The 24,205-nt window shown below is 42.2% G+C and overlaps 1 protein-coding gene across 1 annotated transcript; it reads right to left on the bottom strand.

The window, feature by feature from the left end:
• Positions 1-1,310: 1,310 nt before the first annotated feature.
• On the bottom strand, positions 1,311-23,911 carry LOC143986828 (vomeronasal type-2 receptor 26-like). The gene is made up of 4 exons (XM_077485236.1): positions 23,894-23,911; positions 22,193-22,411; positions 6,244-6,367; positions 1,311-2,892 (listed from the first exon to the last, which is right to left on the bottom strand). Exons 1-4 carry the CDS (start codon positions 23,909-23,911, stop codon positions 1,982-1,984), a joined length of 1,272 nt encoding a protein of 423 aa, XP_077341362.1. The 3' UTR covers positions 1,311-1,981.
• Positions 23,912-24,205: the final 294 nt, after the last annotated feature.

Genomic DNA, 24,205 nt, shown 5'->3' with positions numbered 1-24,205 from the left:
ATAGACACCCCCCAGGCACGATATTTAAAGGAATATTTCATTTTTTTCACTTTAAGCATCATTAAAATCAGTGCTCCCGAAAAAACTGCCATTTTTAAAACTTCTTTTTGCATTGATACATGTCCCCTGGGGCAGGACCCAGGTCCCCAAACTCTTTTTAGGACAATAACTTGCATATTAGCCTTTAAAATGAGCACTTTTGATTTTGAACGTTCGAGTCCCATTGACTTTAATGGGGTTCTAAAGTTTACCGGAATTTTCGGTCCCTTCGCAGGTTCTGGTACGAACTGAACCGGGGAGTGTTCGGCTCATCCCTTGTTAATATAAAAAGCCTTCTGTGTGTAGCAGCCTCCCCAGCACCCCTCTAATACCTACCTGATTCCCATCGCTGTCCTCAAGTCCCTTCGCTTGTCCGGGGCTCTCCTTCCTGATTGGCTGAGAAACATCAGCTGTGCCATTGGCTCCCATGGCTGTTGTCAAAGTCGGCTAGCCAATCAGGAAAGATAGGTGGTGGGGCCGAATGGCAGCTCTGTGTCTGAATGGACACACCGAGCTGCAGCTCAGCTTGGGTGTCCCCATAACAAGCTGCTTGCTGTGCGGGGCACTCAACAGGAGGGAGGGACCAGGAACAGCAAAGAGGGACCAGAGAAGAGGAGGATCCAGGCTTCTCTGTGCAAAACCAACAGCACAGTGGAGGTAAGTATACCATGTTTGTTTTTTCTTGTTTTGTTTTTTAAAATGAGACTTAACAATTACTTTAAGCTACAAGGCCATTCTGGCCACAGGTTCTGGGCATATAGCTAATTACTCCGTAAATATTTTTATCTCTCTTTTGTTTTAATGTAAGTTACAATAAAAGGTCTTTGGGAAAAATATTCTATCCCTTCAAATGTAGGTAGGGGTTGCCTCCATCCCTAAATAAATCTGAATAAAAGTTGTTTAAAGCCTTTCAAGGAACTTTCTCAGCAATCAAACGTTAAATAAATAAAAACACATATTAAAAAAATACTAAAACATTTTCCTTTATTGATAACACATCATATTATTCACTACTATGATAGGTGTTTTTTTTTTTTTTAATTCATAACAGTATGTACATTCACAGAAAAATTTGAGGATCAATGTTACAAAAATATACTCGACAGTGGTACGACCAGTTGTTATCCACTCTGGGATTCCACTTCCACAGTGCGTTTCAACTGGAACTTAGCCAACATGTTTCAAAAATGCATTAAAACATATTTTTCATCAGGAAAGTACCACACTACAAAGTAATAACATTGCCATCAATGCATGAATATTCAATTGTGTTCAATACATTTCTAAGATTTATCACCTATACCAACTTACATCATGCAAAGCTGCAGCTCCACCTGTGATCCTTATAAGCATCCACTGGAAAGCCCATCATGTGATAGGGAGATAGAAAGAAACTCCAAATGCAACAGAGTCAGATGGAGACATAAATCCAATCTAGAAAGAAAAATTCATCTTTTGAGCATCCCTGTAAGTGTATGTGTATTGGCTGGCGGAATTCAGTGGTGCATCAGGCAGTGCCTCTTCTCACAGCACAGCCAGTGGTGTGTGAGAAACAGGTTGTAGCGGTCTCTACTCACTTCTGTGGTCCACTGGGGACATACTGGACACTTTATTACTTTGTGATCAGTTTCAGCTCATCTTTGGACACTGTTGAGTTTATTGGTGTTTATGCCCACTTTTATAATTATTTATGTTATTTTTGAAGCCACATTATTACACAATTTTAGGTCATACAATATTTTTTTCTATGGCACATTAATAAGGGGACAGTTATGCACTTAGTGCTATATTGAACTAGATTTTTTATTTTTTTTGTGTGTGTTTTAAGACAAATCTATAGTCTAAAGGTAAACATGCTGAGTCATAATAAATGACCCTAAAAATGCAATGGACAAAATCTTAAAACCATATAATACTATGTATTAATTAATCATTTTTCAATTTATTGTAAAGCTTTTCTCTCCATAAAATATGTTTTAGTGTTACGTTCTGGTCTCCATAAGATAATGTAACATTTGGGGAGAAATATACAACCTAAAACCCCAGCACTGGAGCTCAGTATGGTGAATATCTCTACAGCCACCATGTACTTTCCTCTGGTGCTCAGATAGGCCGGGATCATGGCAATCCACACACTGCAGAACACCAGCATGCTGAAGGTGATGTATTTGGCCTCATTAAAACTGTCCGGTAAAGTCCTCACCGTGAAAGCCATAACAAAACTTACAGCTGCCAGAAACCCCATGTAACCAAGAACAGAATAAAACCCAATAACCGACCCTTCATTACACTGAACGATGATCTTGTCCTGATAAGAAGAGGTGTCCAGTTCTTGGAAGGGAGGAGAGACTGACAGCCATATGATACAAATTATAACTTGAATTGATGAACATGAGATGACTATGGCATTAGAAAGTTTGGTTCCTAGCCAGTGTTGCCACAAACTGCCAGGTTTGGTGACTTTAAATGCTACACAAACTATGATGGTTTTTGCAAGAACACAAGAGATGGAAATCGTGAAGAGGATTCCAAATGAAATTTGGCGTAACAAGCAGGTTATATCATTAGGGCATCCAAGGAATAAGTAAACACAGAGGAAACTCAGCATGATAGAGACCAGAAGGGTGAAGCTCAGGTTCCTGTTGTTGGCTTTTACAATGGCCGTGTCTTGGTGTGAAATAAAAACTAGTAATATCAGTCCAGTCATAGCACAAAGAATGGAGGAGAACAAGGCAAAGACCATTCCTAGAAGGTCATTAGAGTAAGACAGGAAATTCAGCAGTTTCGGGACACACCGATCCTTCTTCTCATTGGGCCATTCATCATATCTGCATTGTTGGCAATTTTCACTGTCTGGAAGATGAAAAAAGGACACATAAATAATGTTCCATACCATTCAGTGATGTATAGTTGATATTACTCATTTGTCTAGAAGGTTGGTTTCTTTAAAAGATTTGTATGGCTTAACACTTTTCTAAATAAATAATATCAATGGGTCTTCAGTCCAAATGTGTTTATGCGTATTGAATGTTTGTAGAACAAGTGTCTGGGTAAAAGTATTTGTCTTGCTGTAGGCTTTTCTCTGGGTCCTGTGCTTGGGGAAAGGGACAATCAATAAAAATTGGAAGTATAAACAATTAGTCCATAAAAAGTCTGTAAAAAGTCCATAGAAAGTCCATAAAAATCCATATAGAGCCCACAAAGATAGTAACTTTGTTTAGGAGAAAAAAGACAGCTCTGGAGGAGGACACTGAAAGAGAACACAAGCAGTAACTACTAGATGGAGGTTTCGAAAACTTTAGTAGGTTAAAATAGGGTGTTACTCACAAAAGTGATACAATCACAGGCGCATAGGTAGTGACACTGCACATCTGATCCTCTGTGTCATCTTGGACTGGGGGAACATACATCAGATGGCACAGGTTGACTGAACCAGGCTTGAGGTCTGCCATCTGGTGAGCCAGGGATTTCCGGGGCTTCAGGCAGCAGTGCATGATTCGCAAATGCGCCGTTGACCTCCTTGCATCAGATCCGGGAAGTGACATCACACCAGACCCGCTGTGCATTCCATGAGATCCAGAAGCACCGGAAACCACTGACTCACCAGACCACACACCCCAAGCCTGGTTTGGTCAACCTGTACCATCGGACGTATGTTCCCCCAGTCCAAGATGACGCAGATGTGCAGTGTCACTACCTATGTGCCTGTGATTTTATCTCTTTTGTGAGTAGCAGTCCTTTTCAACCTATTAAAGCTTTTCAAAGCTACACTTAGCAGGTGCTTGTATTATCTTCCAGTGTTCTCCGGGGTCCCTGCCTTCTGCTACTATCAATCACAGCCAGTGAGCCAATGAGGAGAGAGTGGGCTGAGCCATTCTCCCTGTCTGAGTGAGCCTGTTTGGTTGCCACAATAGCAAGCTGCATGCTATGGAGGGATTTGGCAAGAGATAGGGGCCAGGAGTGCCAGTGGAGGATCCGAGAACAGGAGGCTACTTGGTGCAAAACTTTTGCACAGAGCGGGTAAGTAAAACATTGTTTGTTATTTAAAAAAAAAACATCCTTTAATATTACTTGAAGTCAATTGGAGCTGAAAGTTAAAAAAAGCTCTCATAATTTTCTGCGCTAATTGGCAAGGGATTGCCAAACAAATGGCATGAGGTGCTGGATACTTCCCTGGGGAACACGTGCCAATGCAATAATATATTTTTTATTCTGTTTGATGCAGAGCATACATTTTAGTCATTCTTAATGTGAATCATAAATGCAAAACTCCAATAAATAACATGTTTGGGCCTCCTGTGCAACACTTAAAGTGGTTGTAAACCCTTACAACACACTTTAACCTACAGGTAAGCCTGGATTAAGGCTTACCTGTAGGTGCTGCAAATATCTCCTAAACCGACATGGTTTAGGAGATATTTACAATTCCCCGTACAAGGATTCCTTCTGCGCATGTGCCGATGTACTTGGCGCATGCCCACTTTAGAAGGGTCACAGAGGGTCCTGTGTCAGGTAAGTGACACATAATGGGCTACTATGTGATGCATAGTAGCCCATTATGCTTTGCCTTTGCAAGGAAACAAAGAGGAAGTAAACCCATCAGGGTTTACTTATTCAGAGATGCTATTGTATGAGGAGGAGTTGGATTTTGGGCGAATTTCAGAGACCTGGTTCAACAGCTCTCATGATTAGCTGGCAAACATTCAAGGGTATACACTTTATCGCAAGCACAGAGAGGGTAAAAGAGGGGGAGGGGTATGCCTATATATCAAGAATAATGTAGTGAATGTGAGAGATGAGATCACTAATGCCGTGTACACACGATCGGATTAACTTGGTCCAGCGGACCAGAGTCCGCCGGCCAAACCACCCGGTGGACTTAGAAAGAAGTACAGTCAGACTCGTACAGTCACACAACCAGGAAATGATGTACCTGGAAGTGTTCTGTACCAGGTAGCCAAAATTACAGAACTGCAGATTGAAAAGGAAAGGTATTTTTTAATAACATTCAACCACAATATCATTTGTGTTGCAATTGTATAGGCTATATTATTATTTCTTTACTTGCTTTTCCCCCATGGAAGTGGAGTTACTCTTTAAGTAGTACAACTTAACATTAGTTGCCATTTTTCTTTCTTTTGGAGAGTCAGCGGGAACCATGATTGATGTGGATATACATGGCTGGATGACGATGGATGTAGATCATAGGATTTTATTTATTTTTTTAACTAAAGGACTTGTTAACTGTGCTTATGTTTTAATTTACACTTTATATTTTTTTGTGAATGAGTAGGGATGCTATGTACCTCATACTCATTCACATGGGAGGATGGTACATGGATGCCCCTTATTGTTAAAGAGGGATTCCAGATTTCCGTAAACCCCCAGCTCAGAGACTCCCACAACCACTGGGCCAGGTTTGTGGGAAAGAGTTCCTTGTCCTTCTCAACATGGGAACAAAGTGCTTCGCCAGGAGGGTCGACCCCTGACAAGGTACCAATCACCCTTTGAGGGCTTGTGGCCTTTTATGGTTCAGTAAGGAGGGACAGTACATTCACCCCCACCCTTTCCACTCCCCCCCAAAAAAATGACATGCCAAATGTGGTATGTCAGGGGTTACCTTCCCTTAAAGCGGAAGTTCCATTTTTGGGTGAAACTCTGCTTTAACTATTCCCAGCTCGTTTCTTTAAGTGCGCAGGGTTTTTTCATTTATACCAGAGACCCTTATTCTAGATGAGGGACTGAGATAGATGATAAAGGGGATACCCACATAAAAAAAAAAAAAAATCAGCATGGGGTTTCCCCATAGTTATACAGGCCCTTTAGATGAACTTCTGAGCAGCAAGCATATGTTTTGAACTGACATCTGGACTGATTGTCCCTGTTAACAAACAATGCCTAAAAGCTCATGAACAAATACATGGGGGCTATTTAAGTTGTGAAATCACCTCTGGGATTGTGACCTCATCAACTATCAAAAGTTATCTAACAAAAAATACTAATAATTCTATCAAACAAACATTGAAAACTTTTTTTCATGCTGTAAATCAAAGTAGTCCTCACTGTACAGACAGCACTTCAACAGTAGACATAGAGACATGACCAATTGCATTTTGAATGGTGTTTCCCATTTAATATTGAGTGAATATTCATTATATACATGTGGAAGAAACAACATCTGTGATAGTATTCATGTTCATTTACCATTGACATTGGACACCTCTCCCTCCGAGCACTGGACACAGTCATAGCAGCAGGAGTGGATCCCTGGTCTTGGGACTTTTCTGGTTCCTGGCAAACAGTTTTCTGAACATTGAGACTTTGGGATCTGCAAAAAGGAAATAGGCTACAGAGGTTTATGTGTTGTGCTTAATTTTCTATATGCTTTGAATCAAAGAATGTTGGGAATCAACAAAGAGTGGTGCAAGCACAATCTTGCACCACTCTTCTGAACATAAAAACTACATAAAATGTAAACACTTTAAAATCAGATTTTGGAGTAAAAACCTCCACAATAAATACCCTTAAGTCCCATCTCCCATTTCCATGGAGTAAGGAAGGAGTACATTACCTGGGAATTACCCTTACAGCCAATATGTCCCAATTAATCTCCTCTAATATCACACCTCCGAATTTCCTAATTTGAACTCTCTTTGGAGGGGGTAGTTGACTAGCAGAATTTAATTTTTTATGAACATACTACCCCAACTTCTATATCTTTTTCAAACTCTCCCGATACCACTCCCAATTAAACAATTGACAACCTTGTCGAGTTCCTTCGAGGGCGCGCTGCACAGGTCCCATTCTTATCAAACATAGATCCATGGGGATGCAGATATGCCAGATTTACTAGATTATTACTGTGCTGCGCACTTGGATCAAATCAAAAGTTGGAGAAACTCCCTCATGGGTGGAAATAGAAGCAAATCTATCTCCATCTAGAGATCTCTGCACAATGCTCCTGAGTGACTTGTGGAAACCCGGGGATCTTACATCGCTCCCTCTTCCCACAGAAGGTGTGGAGGCATCTGTCCAAGCACCATGACTCTTATAATCTACTACCTAACATTCTTCTCCCTCTGAATATTCTAAAGGCCATGATCCCTCTGTTAAAAACCAACTTATCTTATCAAGCACGGAATATATAATGGCCTTCAATTTTATGACAGTAACAAGCTTAAAACCAGAGAGTTTTTGATAGGAGAATTTTGCCTACCCCAAACATACACGTTTACACTCACCCATATACTAAATGTCTTAAAAAAAAAATACCCTGATTATTCACACACCCAAAAGCATGGAACTTCTATACGTCCACAGGACACAAAGCTAAGGGAACTTTTCGTTTCTATGGCATTTTACAAGTTTTGCAATCCCATGCAGAAATGGGAAAGGAGTTGGACTGCACATTTACCCAAGAACAATGGAGGAAAGCCCTTCAGTCTATTTTCAAGTCATCCCACTGCACCACTCACTGGGAAATGATCCTAAAAATCACTAACAGATGGTATTATACACCCTTTCCGTTGGCAAACTTCTCCTCCTCATATTCTCCTTTATGCTTCCATAATTGTGGCCAAGTAGGGAAATTATTACATGTCTTCTGGGAGTGGCTGGCATTAACAGGCTTCGGGAAAAACATTTTAAAATTAATTTTCTCATGTACAGGTGTGCTTGTGTCCCCCTGCCCTGAACTAGCCCTTCTCCGCAAAGGTATAGATAACTGCCCTAAGAACTACAGACAGGTTGTCACACACATACTCCTAGCAGCCCGGTTTCTAATTCTAAGGCGGTGGAAGTCAACACTAGCTCCCAACCTATCAGAAGTAATTGATATTGTCCACATGAACAAAATTTATGAGAAACTCTTATTGTCATCCACAAAATTCCAAGAAACATGGAACATTTGGCCGAATGACTAAAAATGTTTTATTGATTATGTACTTTACACCTGTAACACATCTGAGTACTGTACTTTCTGTACCCACCTCACTTTTGTTGATCTGTAAACGTTGACCCTGTACTAATTTCTTTTTAAAACTGATTAAAAAATAGAAGGTTTTAAAAAAAATGGAGCAAATTAATTGCTGCTGCTAATTACAAAAGGGGTGCAAGCCCCTTTGCTAATTAGGGGCGATCAGTTCAACTGACTATATATATAGAACTATATATCTGTTCTGCTGTGCATGTGACAGGTAAGGATGAGCTTGATGTTTGGATCAAACATTGGGTGTTCGCCGAATATCGAACATTATGGGGCATTCGCCAGAAAGCTGAGTGCCCGCAGAATGATTCATAATGAACTGCAAGATCCCAGCACCCTCTGCTAAGAGAGCCATTATTGGCCAAAGGCTGCCTTTGGCCAATCATGGCTCAGGGGGAATAAGTCCACACCCCACATTATATAAGGCTGCCTGCAGGGCAGCACTGTGTAGTGTTGTTGACGTGGATGCTTGATTTAGATTAAGCAGGCAGGTTATTCAGTTAGCGGCAGTGTATTTTATATATATATATATATATATATATATATACTTTGCATCTGGTCAGTGTAGCCTAGAGATCTAAATTATACAGTGCATTCCGTGGTGTACTATTTCCAATCTACTTCAGGCGGTGTATTTGAGATATATATATATATATATATATATATATATATATATATATATATATATACATACCGACAGTCTAGTATATATATATATATATATATATATATATATATATATATATATATATATATATATATATATATATATATATATATATATATATATATATATATATATACATATACATATACAATCTGCAGCATCCAGTGTACTTTTCTGGTGGTGTACACATTACAGAACACAGTGCAGCCATAATGCAGTTGCTACTACTTTTCTGGTGGTGTACACAGCACACAATACAATGCAACCGTAGTGCAGTTGCTACTACTTTTCTGGTGGTGTACACAGCACACAATACAGTGCAACCATAATGCAGTTGCTATTAATTTTCTGGTGGTGAACACATTACACAATACAGTGCAACCGTAGTGCAGTTGGTACTACTTTTCTGGTGATGTACATGTAGCGCTGGCTCCTGACGAGCAGGCACTATGAGTTCAGCTGGGTTGCACTGGGTTCTCCTTGACCGCAGGTGTCGCTGTCACCGCCGGCAAGAGTAAGAACACAGTTTAACTGGGTGTATTGAATGCCACTGTTCTTTTGGCCAGCCCAGTGGGAGTGTTCTCCTGCTGTGCATTCTGGGAGGTGGTATTTAAGGTACTGACATCACATGCTTCGGGGGTTCTGGAGATTATTTTCTACCTTTTCGGTTCAGGTGGTCCTCCTTACCCAGCCCCATGGCTCTCCTGGCCTGGGGTGCGGAACCATGCATTTCGAGTCTCGGGGCTGGCTAGCACGAGGCAACGCAACTGCAGGGACAGGCCTGAATGGATTTTGGGGCCTATTGATCCAAAGGTGGTCCAGTGCCATCTCATCTGAAGGGAGAGGCCAAGCAACTGGAGAAATCCCAGGGGAAGACTCTTCAGGAGAAGGCCGTGTGCAAGGCTGGCTTCTCTGAAGGAGCCTGGAGGCTTAGTTAAAGGACACCATCTGGATCATACGGTATTGCCAGATCGGCTGAGAGATACTGGTACCATATGATAGCATTTAAAATTTGTCTATGTCCCTCAGTAAATCACAAGTCTGTGGCAGAGACTTTGTCAAACATCCTACATTCAAGTCTGTGGCAGAGACTTTGTCAAACATCCTAGGCTCAAGCCTGTGGCAGAAACTTTACATAACACCCTACCGGCTGCTAGGCCTAGTGAGAGGAGGTCTATCTGAGGGTTGTAAAATCCAGTTGTGAAATGGTTGCTATTCTCTGGATTCTTCTATAAGAGACCTTCCATTTTTGCAGTCTAAAGTACCTGAACTTACTCCTAACCCTCAACCCTAAACTGAGAGACTCTGTTTATGTTTCAAATAAATAACCCAAAAGAAAATTCAGTGTCAGTTTTCACATTTCTTTGGGCCATCTACCACAGGAATCCCTAGATGGAGAAGCAGACAACGGTTAGCCCATTAAAACCAGCAGCTCCTTCGGGGGTTAGTGCTACATGCACATTACACAATACAGTACAGCCGTAGTGCAGTTGCTACTACTTTTCTAGTGGTGCACACAGTACACAATACAGTGCCATTGTAGTGCAGTTGTTACTACTTTTCTGGTGGTGTACACAGCACACAATACAATGCAACCATAGTGCAGTTGCTACTAATTCTCTGGTGGTGCACACAGTACACAATACAGTGCAGTGTGGTGTTGCCAAAAAAAATATACATCATGTCTGGAAGGTCACCAAGGAGAGGCAGACACTCACAGACCACTAAAAGAGGGCAAGCAGGCTCTGTGCCTACAGTCAAAAGTGCTGGTCATGGACATGGTGCATCCTCTGCGGGTGGCCGTGGGGCACACTTATTCTTTTTTTCTGGTGCTGGGGCAGGGGCAGAAACATTGGGTCTTTAGTGTTGGTGGTGCCACAGCACTGTAACCCCTCACAGATACTCTTGTTGGGCACAGAAACGGGCCCTACTGTGAAATATTAGATCAGACATTGTAATTACATGCCCCTGTTAAACAGGGACAGAAAAATTGGGCCTTAGGCAGTGGTGGTAGTGCCCTAAACCAAAAATATTGTTGGAAGCTAGCATCATCAAGATTGTGGAGGAACAGGATAGTCAGCATAAGCAGTTGCTACTACTTTTCTGGTCGTGTACACATTACACAATACAGTGCAGAGTGGTGCAGTTGCTACTACTTTTCTGCTGGTGTACACAGCACACAACACAGTGCAACCATTATGCAGTTGCTATTAATTTTATGGTGGTGAACACATTACACAATACAGTGCAACCGTAGTGCAGTTGTTACTACTTTTGTTGGAAGCTAGCATCATCAAGATTATGGAGGAATAGGATAGTCAGCATAGGCAGGCTTCAATGGATCCCAGATCAAATGCAAATTCAATCAGTTACATCAGCATCGGGTGCTTGTTGCTGCTAATCCAAGACTGATTCATTTTTATGAATGTGAGCCTACCAACAGAGTCTGTGGACAGGCACACTCTTTGATCCATTATAAACCCTTCAGCAGCACTGAATGTGAATTCAGAAATCACACTGGATGCAGGACAGGCCAGTAGCTCAATTGCATATTTAGCAAGTTCTGGCCAGTGGTCCATCCTCCAGACCCAGTACCCCCAGTGAATGGTCTGTTGGAAAGGTCTCCCATTCCACTCTTGCCCTAGATATTAATGCACCATGTAATGCAGACGCTGCTGATGGTTGCTTGAACCAATCAGACCTTGGCACTGAGGACTGAAAATTTTTCTAAAGGCATCAGTCAGCCGGCCACCTTCTCCACTGCTCTTCCTCTGACTGAACAAAGCCTCAGCAACATGTTGTCCAGCACCAGGAAATTGGAATCTCCCACGGTCTGGAAATGCATTTTAAAAACCTTTCTTCAAGGCCTCCTGAAGATGTTTCATCCTCTGCTCCCTCTGTGAAGGCAGGGTGAGTTCTGTAACCTTACCCTTGCAATGTGGATCAAGAAGGGTTGCCAGCCAGTAATGATCCCTCTATTTGATACCATAAATCCTAGGGTCCTTACGCTGCATGGCCTCACTGATTCTGCAAAGCCTGTGAAAGTTTGCAGAGGCATTTGATTCTGAGTCCTCTGGGTCACTAAGGATCACATGATACATAACAACCACAGCCACGTACAACTCCTTTGGTTTCTGGGGACTGAAAACCATCTCTTGAAGACTGCTGCTGAGTGGTGTCCTCCACATCCATGCTGACACAATCCTCCTCCTCCTCCTCTTCTTCCTGTGTGTTTTATCGGGCCCAAAGGAATAATATCTGAATAAAGGGAGCCTTGAGAGGTAAGGAAGTCCTCCTCTTCCTCCCGCTGTTCTGCCTCAAGTGCCCTGTCCATTATTTCATGAAGCGTGTGCTCCAACTGGAAGACAAGAGGGACAGTATCTCTGATGCATGCATTGTCGCTGCTCGCTATCCTTGTGGCTTCCTCAAATGTTGACTGGACAGTGCATGCATCCTTGATCAGTAGCCACTGGCGTGGCAAAAAGAAGCCAAGCTCCCCTGACCCTGTCCTGGTGTCATACTCACACAGGTACTCATTGATGGCCCTCTGCTGCGTGTGCAGCTGCTGCAGCATTGCCAATTTTGAGTTCCACCTGATGGACATGTCATAAATGAGGCGGTTGGTGGGCAGGTTGCATTCCCTTTGAATGTCAGCCAACCTGTGCACTGGCATTGTATGACCGTCAGAAATGACCACAGACCTTTCTGGCCTGCCTCAGGAGATCTTGTAAGCCTGGGTATCTGCTCAAGAAACGCTGCACCACCAAATTCAGGACGTGTGCCAAACATGGAACTTGGGTCAAGTGTCCCTGTCAGAGGGTGGAGAGAAGGTTGGTGCCATTGTCGCATTCAACCATTCCTGGCTGAAGCTGGCATGGCGTCAACCACCTCTGAGCCTGCGATGCGAGGAAGAAGAGATGCCGTGGAGGAAGATGCTGGATGAAAACACCAGAGCAAGAAGCAGAGGATTTGAGGAAGAAGCAGAGGAAGAAGAAGATGGAGGAAGAAACTGAAGGATAAAGGAAGGAAGAAGGAAGAAGACACAAAGAAGATGGAAAAAAGAAGACCATAATAAAGGAATTGTCAAAAACTGTCTCTTGTCATTTTTAACATTTTTGACACTTTTTTTGTGAAATGGTAGGGGTACTTTTGTACCCCATTACCATTTCACATGGGGGGGCGGGATCTGGTGGTCCCCTTGTTAAAGGGGCTTCCAGATTCTGATAAGCCCCCTGACCACAGACCCCCACAACCACTGAGCAAGGGTTGTGGGAATGAGGCCCTTGTCCTCATCAACACGGGGACAAGGTACTTTGGGGGCTATCCCCAAAGCACCCTCCCAATGTTGAGGGCATGTGGCCTGGTACAGTTCAGGAGGGAGGGTTCGCTCTCTCATCCCCCCTCTTTTCCTGTGGCCTGCCAGATTGGGTGCTCAGAAAAGGGTCTGGTATGGATTTTGAGGGGAACCCCCACGCCATTTTTTTTGACGCAGGGTTCCACTTAATATCCATACCAGACTTGAAGGGCCTGGTATGGATTTTGAGGGGGACCCCACGCCATTTAAAAAAAAATTGACGCGGGGTTCCCCTTAATATCCATACCAGATTCAAGTCTGGTATGCTCTTGGAGGGAAACCCATGCCGGTTTTTTATTTAAAATTAAAGTCGTCTGGCCTGGTGGCAACTTAAAGTCGTGTTGAAGTCCCAAGTCGAGCTGTGATTCATACTCAAGTCGTGTCCAAGTTGACTCCCAAAGTTGCGCTGGAAGTCGGGTTGCCCCTGTGTGAACGGACTGTTATGCCCCGTACACACGAGCGGACTTTTCGACATCAAAGGTCCGACGGAACTATTCCGGCGGACTATTCGATCGTGTGTGGGCTGCAGTGGACTTTTGATTTGCAAAATCCGACAGACTTTAGAAATGGAACATGTTTCAAATTTTTCCACCGGAACTCCGCCGGATCCAGTTCCTATCGAAAAATCTGCTCGTCTGTATGCTAGTTCGACAGACAAACAGCGACGCTAGGGAAGCTATTGGCTACTGGCTTCGAACTTCCTTATTCTAGTCCGGTCGCACATCATCACGTTCAAATCCGTCGGACTTTAGTGTGATTGTGTTTGGCCAAGTTCATTCATTCGCAATGTCTGTCAGAACTCCTTCGAAAGTCCGTTGGAAAGACCGTCGGACCTAGTCCATCGAAAAGTCTGCTCGTGTGTACGCGGCATAAATGATACGGCGTGCGCTATTATCAATGGCATATTATTATCGCGTGCACCAACATATTATCATCTGTTACGTTTATGTGTGCACCATTTCACACGCTCAATTAATAATTTATGGCATTCATCTTAGTAAATGACCCTCATTATCTTCACAGAAATCTCTGGTTGACCAGACAGGCCGGTGACTAGGCTTTTGTATACAAACAATGGGATCTAATCCTCATTGTTTTACACATACTCACTTCAAAGGATCCCATGCTTGGATATGCAATGAAGGGAGGCCAACCCGTAATTAATACTTAACTTCCCAGGAAAACTCAAGTTAATCTCCTGCTCAGAATTGTCACAAGGATTTGCATTAAAGGGGGCTAATTTATGCAAAGTACAGGGATTGCAGATGTAGCCAGTTTTTAACCAGGAATATGGAAGCTCGCCAATCAGAGCCACACTATGCCAACCAATGAGGCATCAGCCTGTAATAATATACACAAAAAGATGGGAGGGAAACACATACTTTCATGGGAGAGCAGTCATCAGAATGGAATCTTGGGGTAATTATGGGAAAGTTATGCATTTTACTTCTAACTAAATGTTTCTAGGATAATGTTTTAAGGAATATACTCTGTATTCCTTCATTTAATTCTCTTATTTTAACCTAATATTTTCTTCCTTGGTGTGTAGACTATAGATAGATGGTTTAGTATTAGATAGACTTTCAACTACTCACCAATAAATGTTGTTATTGTGTTAAAGCTTTCACTCATGATCAAAGAACTCTCATTTAACCCAAATCATATCTGAGAGATATTAAATCTCAAATATAGTATAGAAACAGACTGCATGGGAGGTCTGGTCAAGCATGTGGTGCCCAAGTGGCTGCTGTTCTGGCTGAGCTTGATCTGCTTCAGACATTTTGCAAACAGCAATGGTGCGATCTGCTGCACATGTGTCAAAAAAGGCCCACACCAAGGAACTTTTCAAAATCAGCAGGGAGTCAGCAGCGCTCTGCACCCTCAGAGCTTGTCATGCATCATTGTCATATAGCCTTGTCATGCAGCCTTGTCAGGGTCTTTTGCAGCCTTGTCATGCAGCCTTGTCATGTAGCCTTGTCAGGGTCTTTTTAATCTTTGCCATTTAAAAATGGCTTTCAGGCATCCTCAGCGGCTTTTGCCCACCTTTGGCTGTTCTCGTGGCTTTCGGCTGTCTTCGGCCGTTCTCGGCTGCCTTCGGCCTTTCTTGATGGCTTTTGGCTTCACCCGGCTGCGGAGAATGGCCGAGAGTGGCCGAAAGCCGGCGAGAACAACCGAAGGCGGCCTAAAGCTGCCCAAAGGCTCACAGCCGGTGGGGGATGGGCATATAACATGCACCCATGATTTTCCCTTGATTTTAAGGGGAAAAAAGTGCGTGTTAAACGCCGATAAATATGGTATATCTATTTATGTTCAGAGTATATAGTGCCTGGGGCCCCCTACGCTATTTTTTTTGTTTTGGATGCAGTGTTCCCCTTAATATCCATGCCTAACCCAAAGAGCCTTGCAATGGGCTGGAGGGGAGGGGGCTCTTTATCGTGCCGTTTTTCCCGACAATACATTACAGCCGCAAGCAATTTTAAATGACTTTTTTCCCTTTAGAAATGTAATTGTTCTAAACACAGGGAAACTGTGCCACTTTACAGGCATACTATAAGCCGAACACCCCCCTGTTCGGTTCACATCCAGAACATGCGAACAGGCAAAAAATTTGTTCGAACACATGAACTTCGTTAAAGTCTATGGGGCACGAACATGAATAATCAAAAGTGCTAATTTTAAAGACTTATATGCATGGTATTGTCATAATGCATGTGTAGCACTAACCCCCGAAGGAGCTGCTGGTTTTATTCGGGCTTACCGTTACCTCACCTGCTTGCCTCTTCATCTTAGGGGAGTCCCGTGGAAAGTAGCCCAAATGATGATAGATCAGGCATGCAGTCCTTTTTGAAGATTTATTTAGGGGTAACACCAAAGAAAGACACAAGGCACAGTCCTTCAATAGAGGGGTAGAGGATAAGGGGGAGTTCAGGCACCTAGTAATTGCGGGTTAGTGTTATTAGTCAGATCCAGAGGAAAAACAGCTCCACAGACTGGATCCAGCAGTCACCGGATAGGCCCTCTCACTTGACCTAGCAGCCGATGAGTTGCCAAACAAAGTCTCTGCCACAGACTTGTTAAATGAACTTAGTGGTTTTGAGAGTAGATGCACAACAAAGTCTCTGCCACAGACTTCTTAACTGAACTTAGAGATTTTTGAGAGTTTTTAGGAAGAATTACCATGCAGTACGCCAGATTCTTTCAGCCGACCCGGCGATACTGTAAGGATATTCATCCGGGTTGCATCCTCAAACTGAGTTTCCAAGCTCCTCCAGAGACACCAGCCTTGCGCTCGGTCCTCCACTGGAAAAGTCCTCCCCTGGATCCTCCATCTTTTCTTGGCTTCTCCCCGCAGGCAAGACAGCACAGGACCACCCCTGGATCAGTGGGCCCCAAGACATTCCTGGGCCTACATTCTCAGTTGCGAAGCCTCAGGCCAGTCGGCCACAAGGCGCAAGATCATGCGACACAGATCCCAAGCCAGGAGGGCCCTAGGGTTGGGATCACGGACCCTGGGAAATGAACCAAAAAAAATTGTGTCGGTACCTTAATACCCTCTCCCAGAATGCACAGCAGGGAAACCACACCCACTGAACCATTTCTGAGCAAGAGGTGGCATTCAAAACATCCAGCCTGCTGCTGTTCCACACCCACCAATGGTGACAGCGACACCTACGGTCAGGTGGGAATCAGTGCAACCCAGCTGGACTGGTACAGAAACCAGAACTATTTAGTCTGAGTCAAACTACAGCTTCAGACAATTAAATTTGAAAAAAAAGAATAGCGTCTGCTCATCAAGAGCAGGGCGCTACACATGGTATTGTTATATGCATGGTTATATGCATGGTATTGTTTGGGGACCTGGGTCCTGCCCCAGGGGACATGTATCAATGCAAAAAAAGTTTTAAAAACTAACGTTTTTTGGGAGCAGTGATTTTAATAATGCTTAAAGTGAAACAATAAAGGTGTAATATTCCTTTAGATTTCATACCTGGGGAATGTCTATAATATGCCTGTACAGGGGCGCATGTTTCCCGGTGTTTAGAACAGTCTGACAGCAAAATTACATTTCTAAAGGAAAATAAATCATTTAAAACTACTCGCGGCTATAATGAATTGTCAGACCCGACAATACACATAACAGTTCATTGATAAAAATGGCATAGAACTTCCCCACAGGGGAACCCCGAACCAAAAATTTAAAAAAAATGTGTGGGGGTCCCCCTAAATTCCATACCAGGCCCTTTAGGTCTGGTATGGATATTAAGGGGAACCCTGTGCCAAAAAAAAAATGGTGTGGGGTCCCCCTCAAAATCCATACCAGACCCTTATCTGAGCACACAATCTGGCAGGCAGCAGGAACAGAGGGGGGGGCGCTACCAGGCCACATGCCCTCAACATTGGGAGGGTGCTTTGGGGTAGCGGCCCACCTCAAAGCACCTTGTCCCCATGTTGATGGGGACAAGGGCCTCATCCCCACAACCTTTGCCCGGTGGGCTTATTGCGGGCGGGGGCTTATTGAAATCTGGGGAACCCCCAGATCCTGCCCCCCCTGTTTGAATTGGTAATGGAGTAGAAATGTATCCCTACCATTTCACAAAAAAGTGTCAAAAGGGTTAAAAAACACAAGAGCCAGTTTTTGACAAATCCTCCCTATTAATTTATTCTTCTTTCTGATTCTTCTTCCTTCTTCTTTCTTCTGGTCTTCCTTCCGTGTTCTACTTCTTCCTTCATTTTCTTCTTCTCCATTTTCTTCTCCATCTTCTTCTTCCTCTGCTCTTCTCGTCCCCCATCTTGCTCTGGCTTCTTCTCCGCTCCGTCCGTGCGATCCACCTCTGTGGGAGTCTTCCACTGTGTGATGCTTCTGTTCTTCTGACACTTCTTATATAATGGAGAGTGGGACTACCCGGTTACCCTGCCCCCCTCTGATGCACAGGTACTTCCCTATGACTTTCCCTGTGTTGTCAGAGGGAGCAGGGTTACCCCTTTACGTAAATGGGGTGATCCCACCTCTATCATCTCCCCTAGTCAGTCCCCTCCCCCTTTCAGTTTGAACACACACTAGCGAACACAATTAACCCCTTTATCGCCCCCTAGTGTTAACCCCTACGCTGCCAGTAAAAATTTTACAGTAATCAATGCATTTTTATAGCACTGATCGCTGTATTAATGCGAGTGGTCCCAAAAATGTGTCAACATTTTCTGATGTGTCTGCCATAATGTCACAGTCATGATAAAAATCACAGATCGCCACAATTACTAGTAAAACAAATAATAAAAATGCTATAAATCTATCCCCTATTTTGTAGACGCTATAGCTTTTGCGCAAACCAATCAATATACGCTTATTCCAAATTTTTTAGCAAAATATGTAGAAGAATACATATCAGCCTAAACTGAAGAAAAACATTTTTTTATATATTTTTGGGGGATATTTATTATAGCAAAAAGTAAAAAATAATGCATTTTATTTTTCAAAATTTTCACTCTTTTTTTGTTTATAGTGCAAAAAATAAAAACCGCAGAGTTGATCAAATACCACCAAAACAAAGCTCTATTTGTAGGAAAAAAAGGACATCAATTTTGTTTGGGTACAACGTCGCACGACCGCGCAATTTTCAGTTAAAGCAATGTAGTGCCGAATCGCCAAAAGTGTTTTGGTCAGAAAGGGGATAAAATCTTCCGGGACTAAAGTGGTTAAAGGAACTCAAAGCAATCCAGAAGAACCTGAAAACATGCTTCATTAGACTTACTTCTTAGTCTGTATCCCCTGTGCATGAGGCATATGGGCCGTTAGCTATGTGCATGTTTGCTGCCCCTGTGGCAGTACTCATGTTATCTTATATTGTTGATTGGATGAATTTCTAATCCGCTGATGAAACTCAATATCCACTGTGCACATCTAGGGATGAGCTGAGCAATTTTGTCAAAACTGCTAATACCATAAAATTGACGATTTTATTATAGTTGAAGCTAAAATTGTCAATTTTACTTATTGACCGTTTAAGTAAAATTATATTTAATAAAAGGGTTGTTTTTAATAAGCTAATGATTGCTTTCTTTGTTTTACTCCTGGATAGTCATAAGTAGCTTATGTATCCCCCAGGAGCAATTTAAAACTTAGAGTAACCTTAAATGCACCAAAAAACACTTTCGATTTTTGTAATGGCTGCAATGTACTTGGTTAAAATGATTCAGTTTCACTAAAATCTCCCATTTTCACCAACATTTTTGAAGAAACACCAAGTCCATTCTGATCTCATCCTCATATAAGATCCTCATCAAGATTTCCTGCAGGTCTCTCACTTTTCTGCATCTCACTTCTGCATAACATTCATCACTAACCAACCCTAGAAACATTTAAACATACCCTCAAAACTCATCTCTTCAGACAGGTCTACAAGCAATTACTCAATTCAGTCTCTAATCCTTCATTGCTTGCTCATCGGACGAGGCACGCGGTGTCATTCCATATACAAATACTCACCTCCCTTACATCTCTATCTGTAATACCTTATCCCTCAGGTTTTTATGGGTAGGGTCCACTCTTCCACCGTTGTATTTCTACACTTTGTTAAACAACTGTATGTGTTTTCAAATACATGATATGGTCATGGATACACATACCACTGTATCCCCTTTCCATTAACTTATTCTCCATGTTCCTGCACACCATATCTTCTGACAAGAAGAGCCTGCTTCGCTTCTTCCAACTTGCTGTCAGGAATGTAATCCTGAGACACTGGAAATCAACTTCTTCTGCGATTGCAGAGTAGAATATTGAGCTAACCCATCTACATGTGTCTTGAACACCACAACAGATACCCTACTTATGTGACCATGTGGAGCACATAGATCATTTTTTCAGGTTCCCCATGATTCAAAACCATTTCCATAAAAGCGCCTGAGGCACACCTGAATACCTAAGGATTTGCCCCTCCAAATGGTCACCCAACAACCTTCCTACCCAACCTGCTTTAATTTGTACCCTCTCCCGACTCTAACCCCTCTATTCCATTCTATTCTGATCTTCTTAGCCCTTGTACACACGGTCGGACATTCCAACAAGCAAATCCGTCTGATTTTGTCTGTCGGATTTTGTCTGAAACTGTTGCATACACACGCTTGGACAAAGTTGTCAGAAAATCCGATTGTTCAGAACGTGATGACGTTATTTCGTTACGACGGGACTACGTTCAGGCTAGTAGCCAATAGCTTTGATGTAGGAATTTGATCTGAGCATGCGTGGCACTTTGTCCAATTGGAATTCTCTACACATGATCGGAGTATGTCCGATCGGAGCATTTTGTCGGAAAATTTTACCAACAAGTTGGAAAACTTGGTCCGTCAGATACTCAGACGGAAACAGTTCGATGGAGACCACACACAGTCGGAATATCCGACAAAGCGGTCCGATCGGACACATTTCTTCGGAATCTCCGACCATGTGTACAAGGGCTTACAGTTACCCAGCTTAGATTTCTCTTTATTTCTTTTTCTCCCTGTTATTTTTTCCTTTGGTTCCATAAGCCAGGTTAGTGCAACTGAACTAACAATCTTTTTGCAATTGTTTTATTGGACTAGAAACCCTCAACATTAATGTACTACCTCAGGTCTACTCTAATGAACCAGCTGCTGCACCTGATATAGTCTTAAAAATGACCCTGAGGAGTTACCGGTTTACCCAACTTGATGGTGTACCCTTATTTAATTTTCTTAGATGATGTTTACATTGAGGGTTGAACATTGCATGTATTAACAGATAATGTCTATATTTATCTAAATGTTTTCTTTAAGTCTTTGTAAGATGGGAAAATCTTCACGCTTTAACCACTTCAGCCCCGGACCATTTTGCTGGTCAAAGACCAGACCACTTTTTGCGATTCGGCACTGCGTCGCTTTAACTGACAATTGCGGTCATGCGATGTGGCTCCCAAACAAAATTGGCATCCTTTTTTTCCCACAAATAGAGTTTTCTTTTGGTGGTATTTGATCACCCCTGCGGTTTTTATTTTTTGCGCTATAAACAAAAATAGAGCGACAATTTTGAAAAAAACGCATTATTTTTTACTTTTTGTTATAATAAATATCCCCCAAAAATATATAAAAAAAATTTTTCTCTCAGTTTAGGCCAATGCATATTCTTCTTCTTTTTGGTAAAAAAAATCGCAATCAGCGATTATTGATTGGTTTGCGCAAAAGTTATAGCGTTTACAAAATAGGGGATAGTTTTATGTCATTTTTATTAATAATTTTTCTTTTACTAGTAATGGCGGTGATCAGCGATTTTTATTGTGACTGCGACATTATGGTGGACACATCGGACATTTTTGACACATTTTTGGGACCATTGTCATTTATACAGCAATCATTGCTATATAAATGCAGTGATTCCTGTGTAAATGACACTGGCAGTGAAGGGGTTAACCAGTGGGTGGCAGTGTAGGGGTTAAGTGTTCCTAGGGGTGTGTTACTAACTGTGGGGGGCTGGGCTTTCATTTAGTGAACACTGATCTCTGCTCCAATCACATGGAGCAGAGATCAGTGTCACTAGTAGCTAGGCAGAACGGGGAAATGCTGTTTACAACGGCATTTCTCCGTTCAGCCTCCCCGTGAGACGATCACGGGTATGCCCGTGGCGATCGAGTCCGCGGGACCCCCGACCGGACTCACAGGGGTCCCGACCGGCACTTGAGTGTGCCAGCGGCGGCACGCTCGCGATGGCAGGGTGGCATTAAAGATTGGACGTTCCTGTACGCCAATATGCCTGCCCCCGCCAATCTGCCGACGTACGTCGGCGTGCGCCGGTCGGGAATCCGTTAAAAAAGAAAAAAAAAATTGTATGTACTCATTTTTATAGACCATTTTATTACTTTTTACTTTGCTGCTCTAAATGAAATGATGGCAATGTATAAACAATAAAATATTAAAGACAAAAATAAATGAGAGCATTGTCATCAGAAGTTGAGGGGAAACCCTCCAATATGTAAATCTTCTCTGGTGTAAAGTGATTGTCCTCACATAGATAATTATACTCCCTCCCACTACAGGATGAAAAGGGAAATTTCCCCAATGGGACAATGGGAAAGGGAAAAATGTAACATTTTTAGATACACTTTATATTTTATGGAATTTAGAGAACATATCTAACCTTGTTAATTCCAGTTTTCCATACAATGTTCTCTACCCTGATGGAGAAATTCTGCTGAGATCCGTTTTCTATGAAGGTATTGCCAACTCGTCTAACAAGTACAGAGCCATTTTTTAAAGACTTCCAATATACAATGTCGAATGGGGTGACAAGTTCCCCATTTTCCTCAAAAATCAGGTCACCCTTCAAGCTTTTCAGATTTTTGACCCAATAATTAAGCTGGTAAAATGGTAAATGAAAAAAAAGACAAATTATTCAGTATCTAGGCTGCTTCCACAGAGAGCGATCTGGGACCAGATATTGTGAAAAAACAAGAGACTACAGTGAAACACATCCATAGGAGCCCTATCGTATCTAATATCATAATATAGATGTCTCAAAATCCATTAAAGTAGATGAAACCCAATCACTAAAATCTCACAGGAGCTCTAACATGTTCATGTAATTGAAAAAAAATATTTGCAATCAATTCAATTCTGCCATTTTCATTAAAACAATCCCCGATGAGCCTGCCATGAAGGTCCTTATTAAGGAACTTCCTGCTATGGGGTGAGAACACACCCTGTGCCTGTCTCCCAGGTGTCTACAAGGGTACGTCTCAACACACATTAGGCAGGCGTGGTCCACTGTTGTCACCCCCCACCCCCCGGCAGATGCCATACAACCATCGGTGGACTGCATATACAGTAAACAGGACAAAGAATTAAAAATGTTGATGGCAAGGAAAATAACACATGGCAATTGTTTTTGATACAAAAATATTTTATCCAGTTTGGCTTTACATTAATAAACTTTTAACATTAACTAAAAGAAAGAAACAGAACACATTTAAATACTCTAAATATCTGAAAAGTCTAACGTTGGACTAGGTTCATGAATTACATAAAAGTTCAATATTGTTCAAAATGAATAGTAATTATAATGGTACAATTTTTCCAATAAAAGTTGTTTATTTTGCATCAATAAAAATTAACAGAGTATATCATCCAAGATAACAATGAAGTCCTACAATGGAACTTATAAAAGTTGGATTGGAAACAAAAAAACACCAATGACCTACAGTATGAGAGTATTAAACCAAGAAGCTCCCATATGGGTTATTGTAATAAACAATCTCGTGGAATAAAGAAAAAAGTTCTCTATGCTGGGGACCTCCCAGGACCCCCACTCCCTGCCAGACACCCCTAAAGGGCACACACTGTGTCCAGAAAAAAATCCTGACCCGATCCCCCCCAGCCTACCCCCTTCTAAGGGGGGCCAACCATTTGCAGGGAAAATAATCCACAGCTCCTGTGAAGTTATAACCTGTAGATATTTTATACAAAAACATGGACTTATAGCTAGATTGTCATATGTTTGAGAGGTAGCTCCGGATTTATAAGACTGAAAATCAATCCTGAGACGCATTATGAGGACTCATTCGTACCATTATTAAACAAGCTAGATTAAAAAAAAAGAACAAAAAACAAACAAAGAACAAAAGGTAAAGGGAGAGAAAAGGTAGAAAGGAGAAAAGGAAGAGAGGGAAAAGAAGGTAGAGAAAAGTAAGGGTAGGTAAGGTGCCTTTCTACCTGATGTAAGTCTCTAAAATCAGAGTTACTACTTGTTATCAATGCCAGGTATCAGTGAGATTCAGAGATACTGAGCTCAGGGTTCCCATATTGCTATAAATTGCTCAGTCGTATCTAACAAGGAATTTACCAGTTTTTCTTGTGCCATCACCCATGAAACTGGCCCTAGTATATGAATGGGGACCTTGGATTGTGGGCTTCTTGAGGGTAAGGACGGATGTGAGTGTGCAATGTACAAGGATAGGGACAATTGTAGACACTCACTCAGGTTGAACTGGATGGACTGGTGTCTTTATTCAACCTTACTAACTATGAAACTATGAAACCTTCCTTTTCATGGATGATAGCGAAACTGTGGGTAATTTCCATGCCTTGGCAATGGTCAATTTAGCCCCTGTAAATATAAATAGTATTAATTTGCGTGTGAGTTTAGGGATACACA

Source organism: Lithobates pipiens, unplaced genomic scaffold (genome assembly GCF_037356315.1).
Source record: "Lithobates pipiens isolate NorthernLeopardFrog02 unplaced genomic scaffold, aLitPip1_a1.2 Scaffold_18, whole genome shotgun sequence".
Taxonomy (NCBI): domain Eukaryota; kingdom Metazoa; phylum Chordata; class Amphibia; order Anura; family Ranidae; genus Lithobates; species Lithobates pipiens.
Note: the sequence above shows the minus strand (reverse complement) of the source record. Positions and strands in the feature narration are given on the sequence as shown.

What these genes read in the sequence shown, in the direction of transcription:
- LOC143986828 (XM_077485236.1), bottom strand. An exon ending in GGAAAACTGGAATTAACAAG is followed by an intron (nt 6,368 to 22,192) that starts GTTAGATATGTT and finishes TCCTTTTTGCAG; the next exon opens with ATCCCAAAGTCTCAATGTTC. An exon ending in AGAGGTGTCCAATGTCAATG is followed by an intron (nt 2,893 to 6,243) that starts GTAAATGAACAT and finishes TTCATCTTCCAG; the next exon opens with ACAGTGAAAATTGCCAACAA.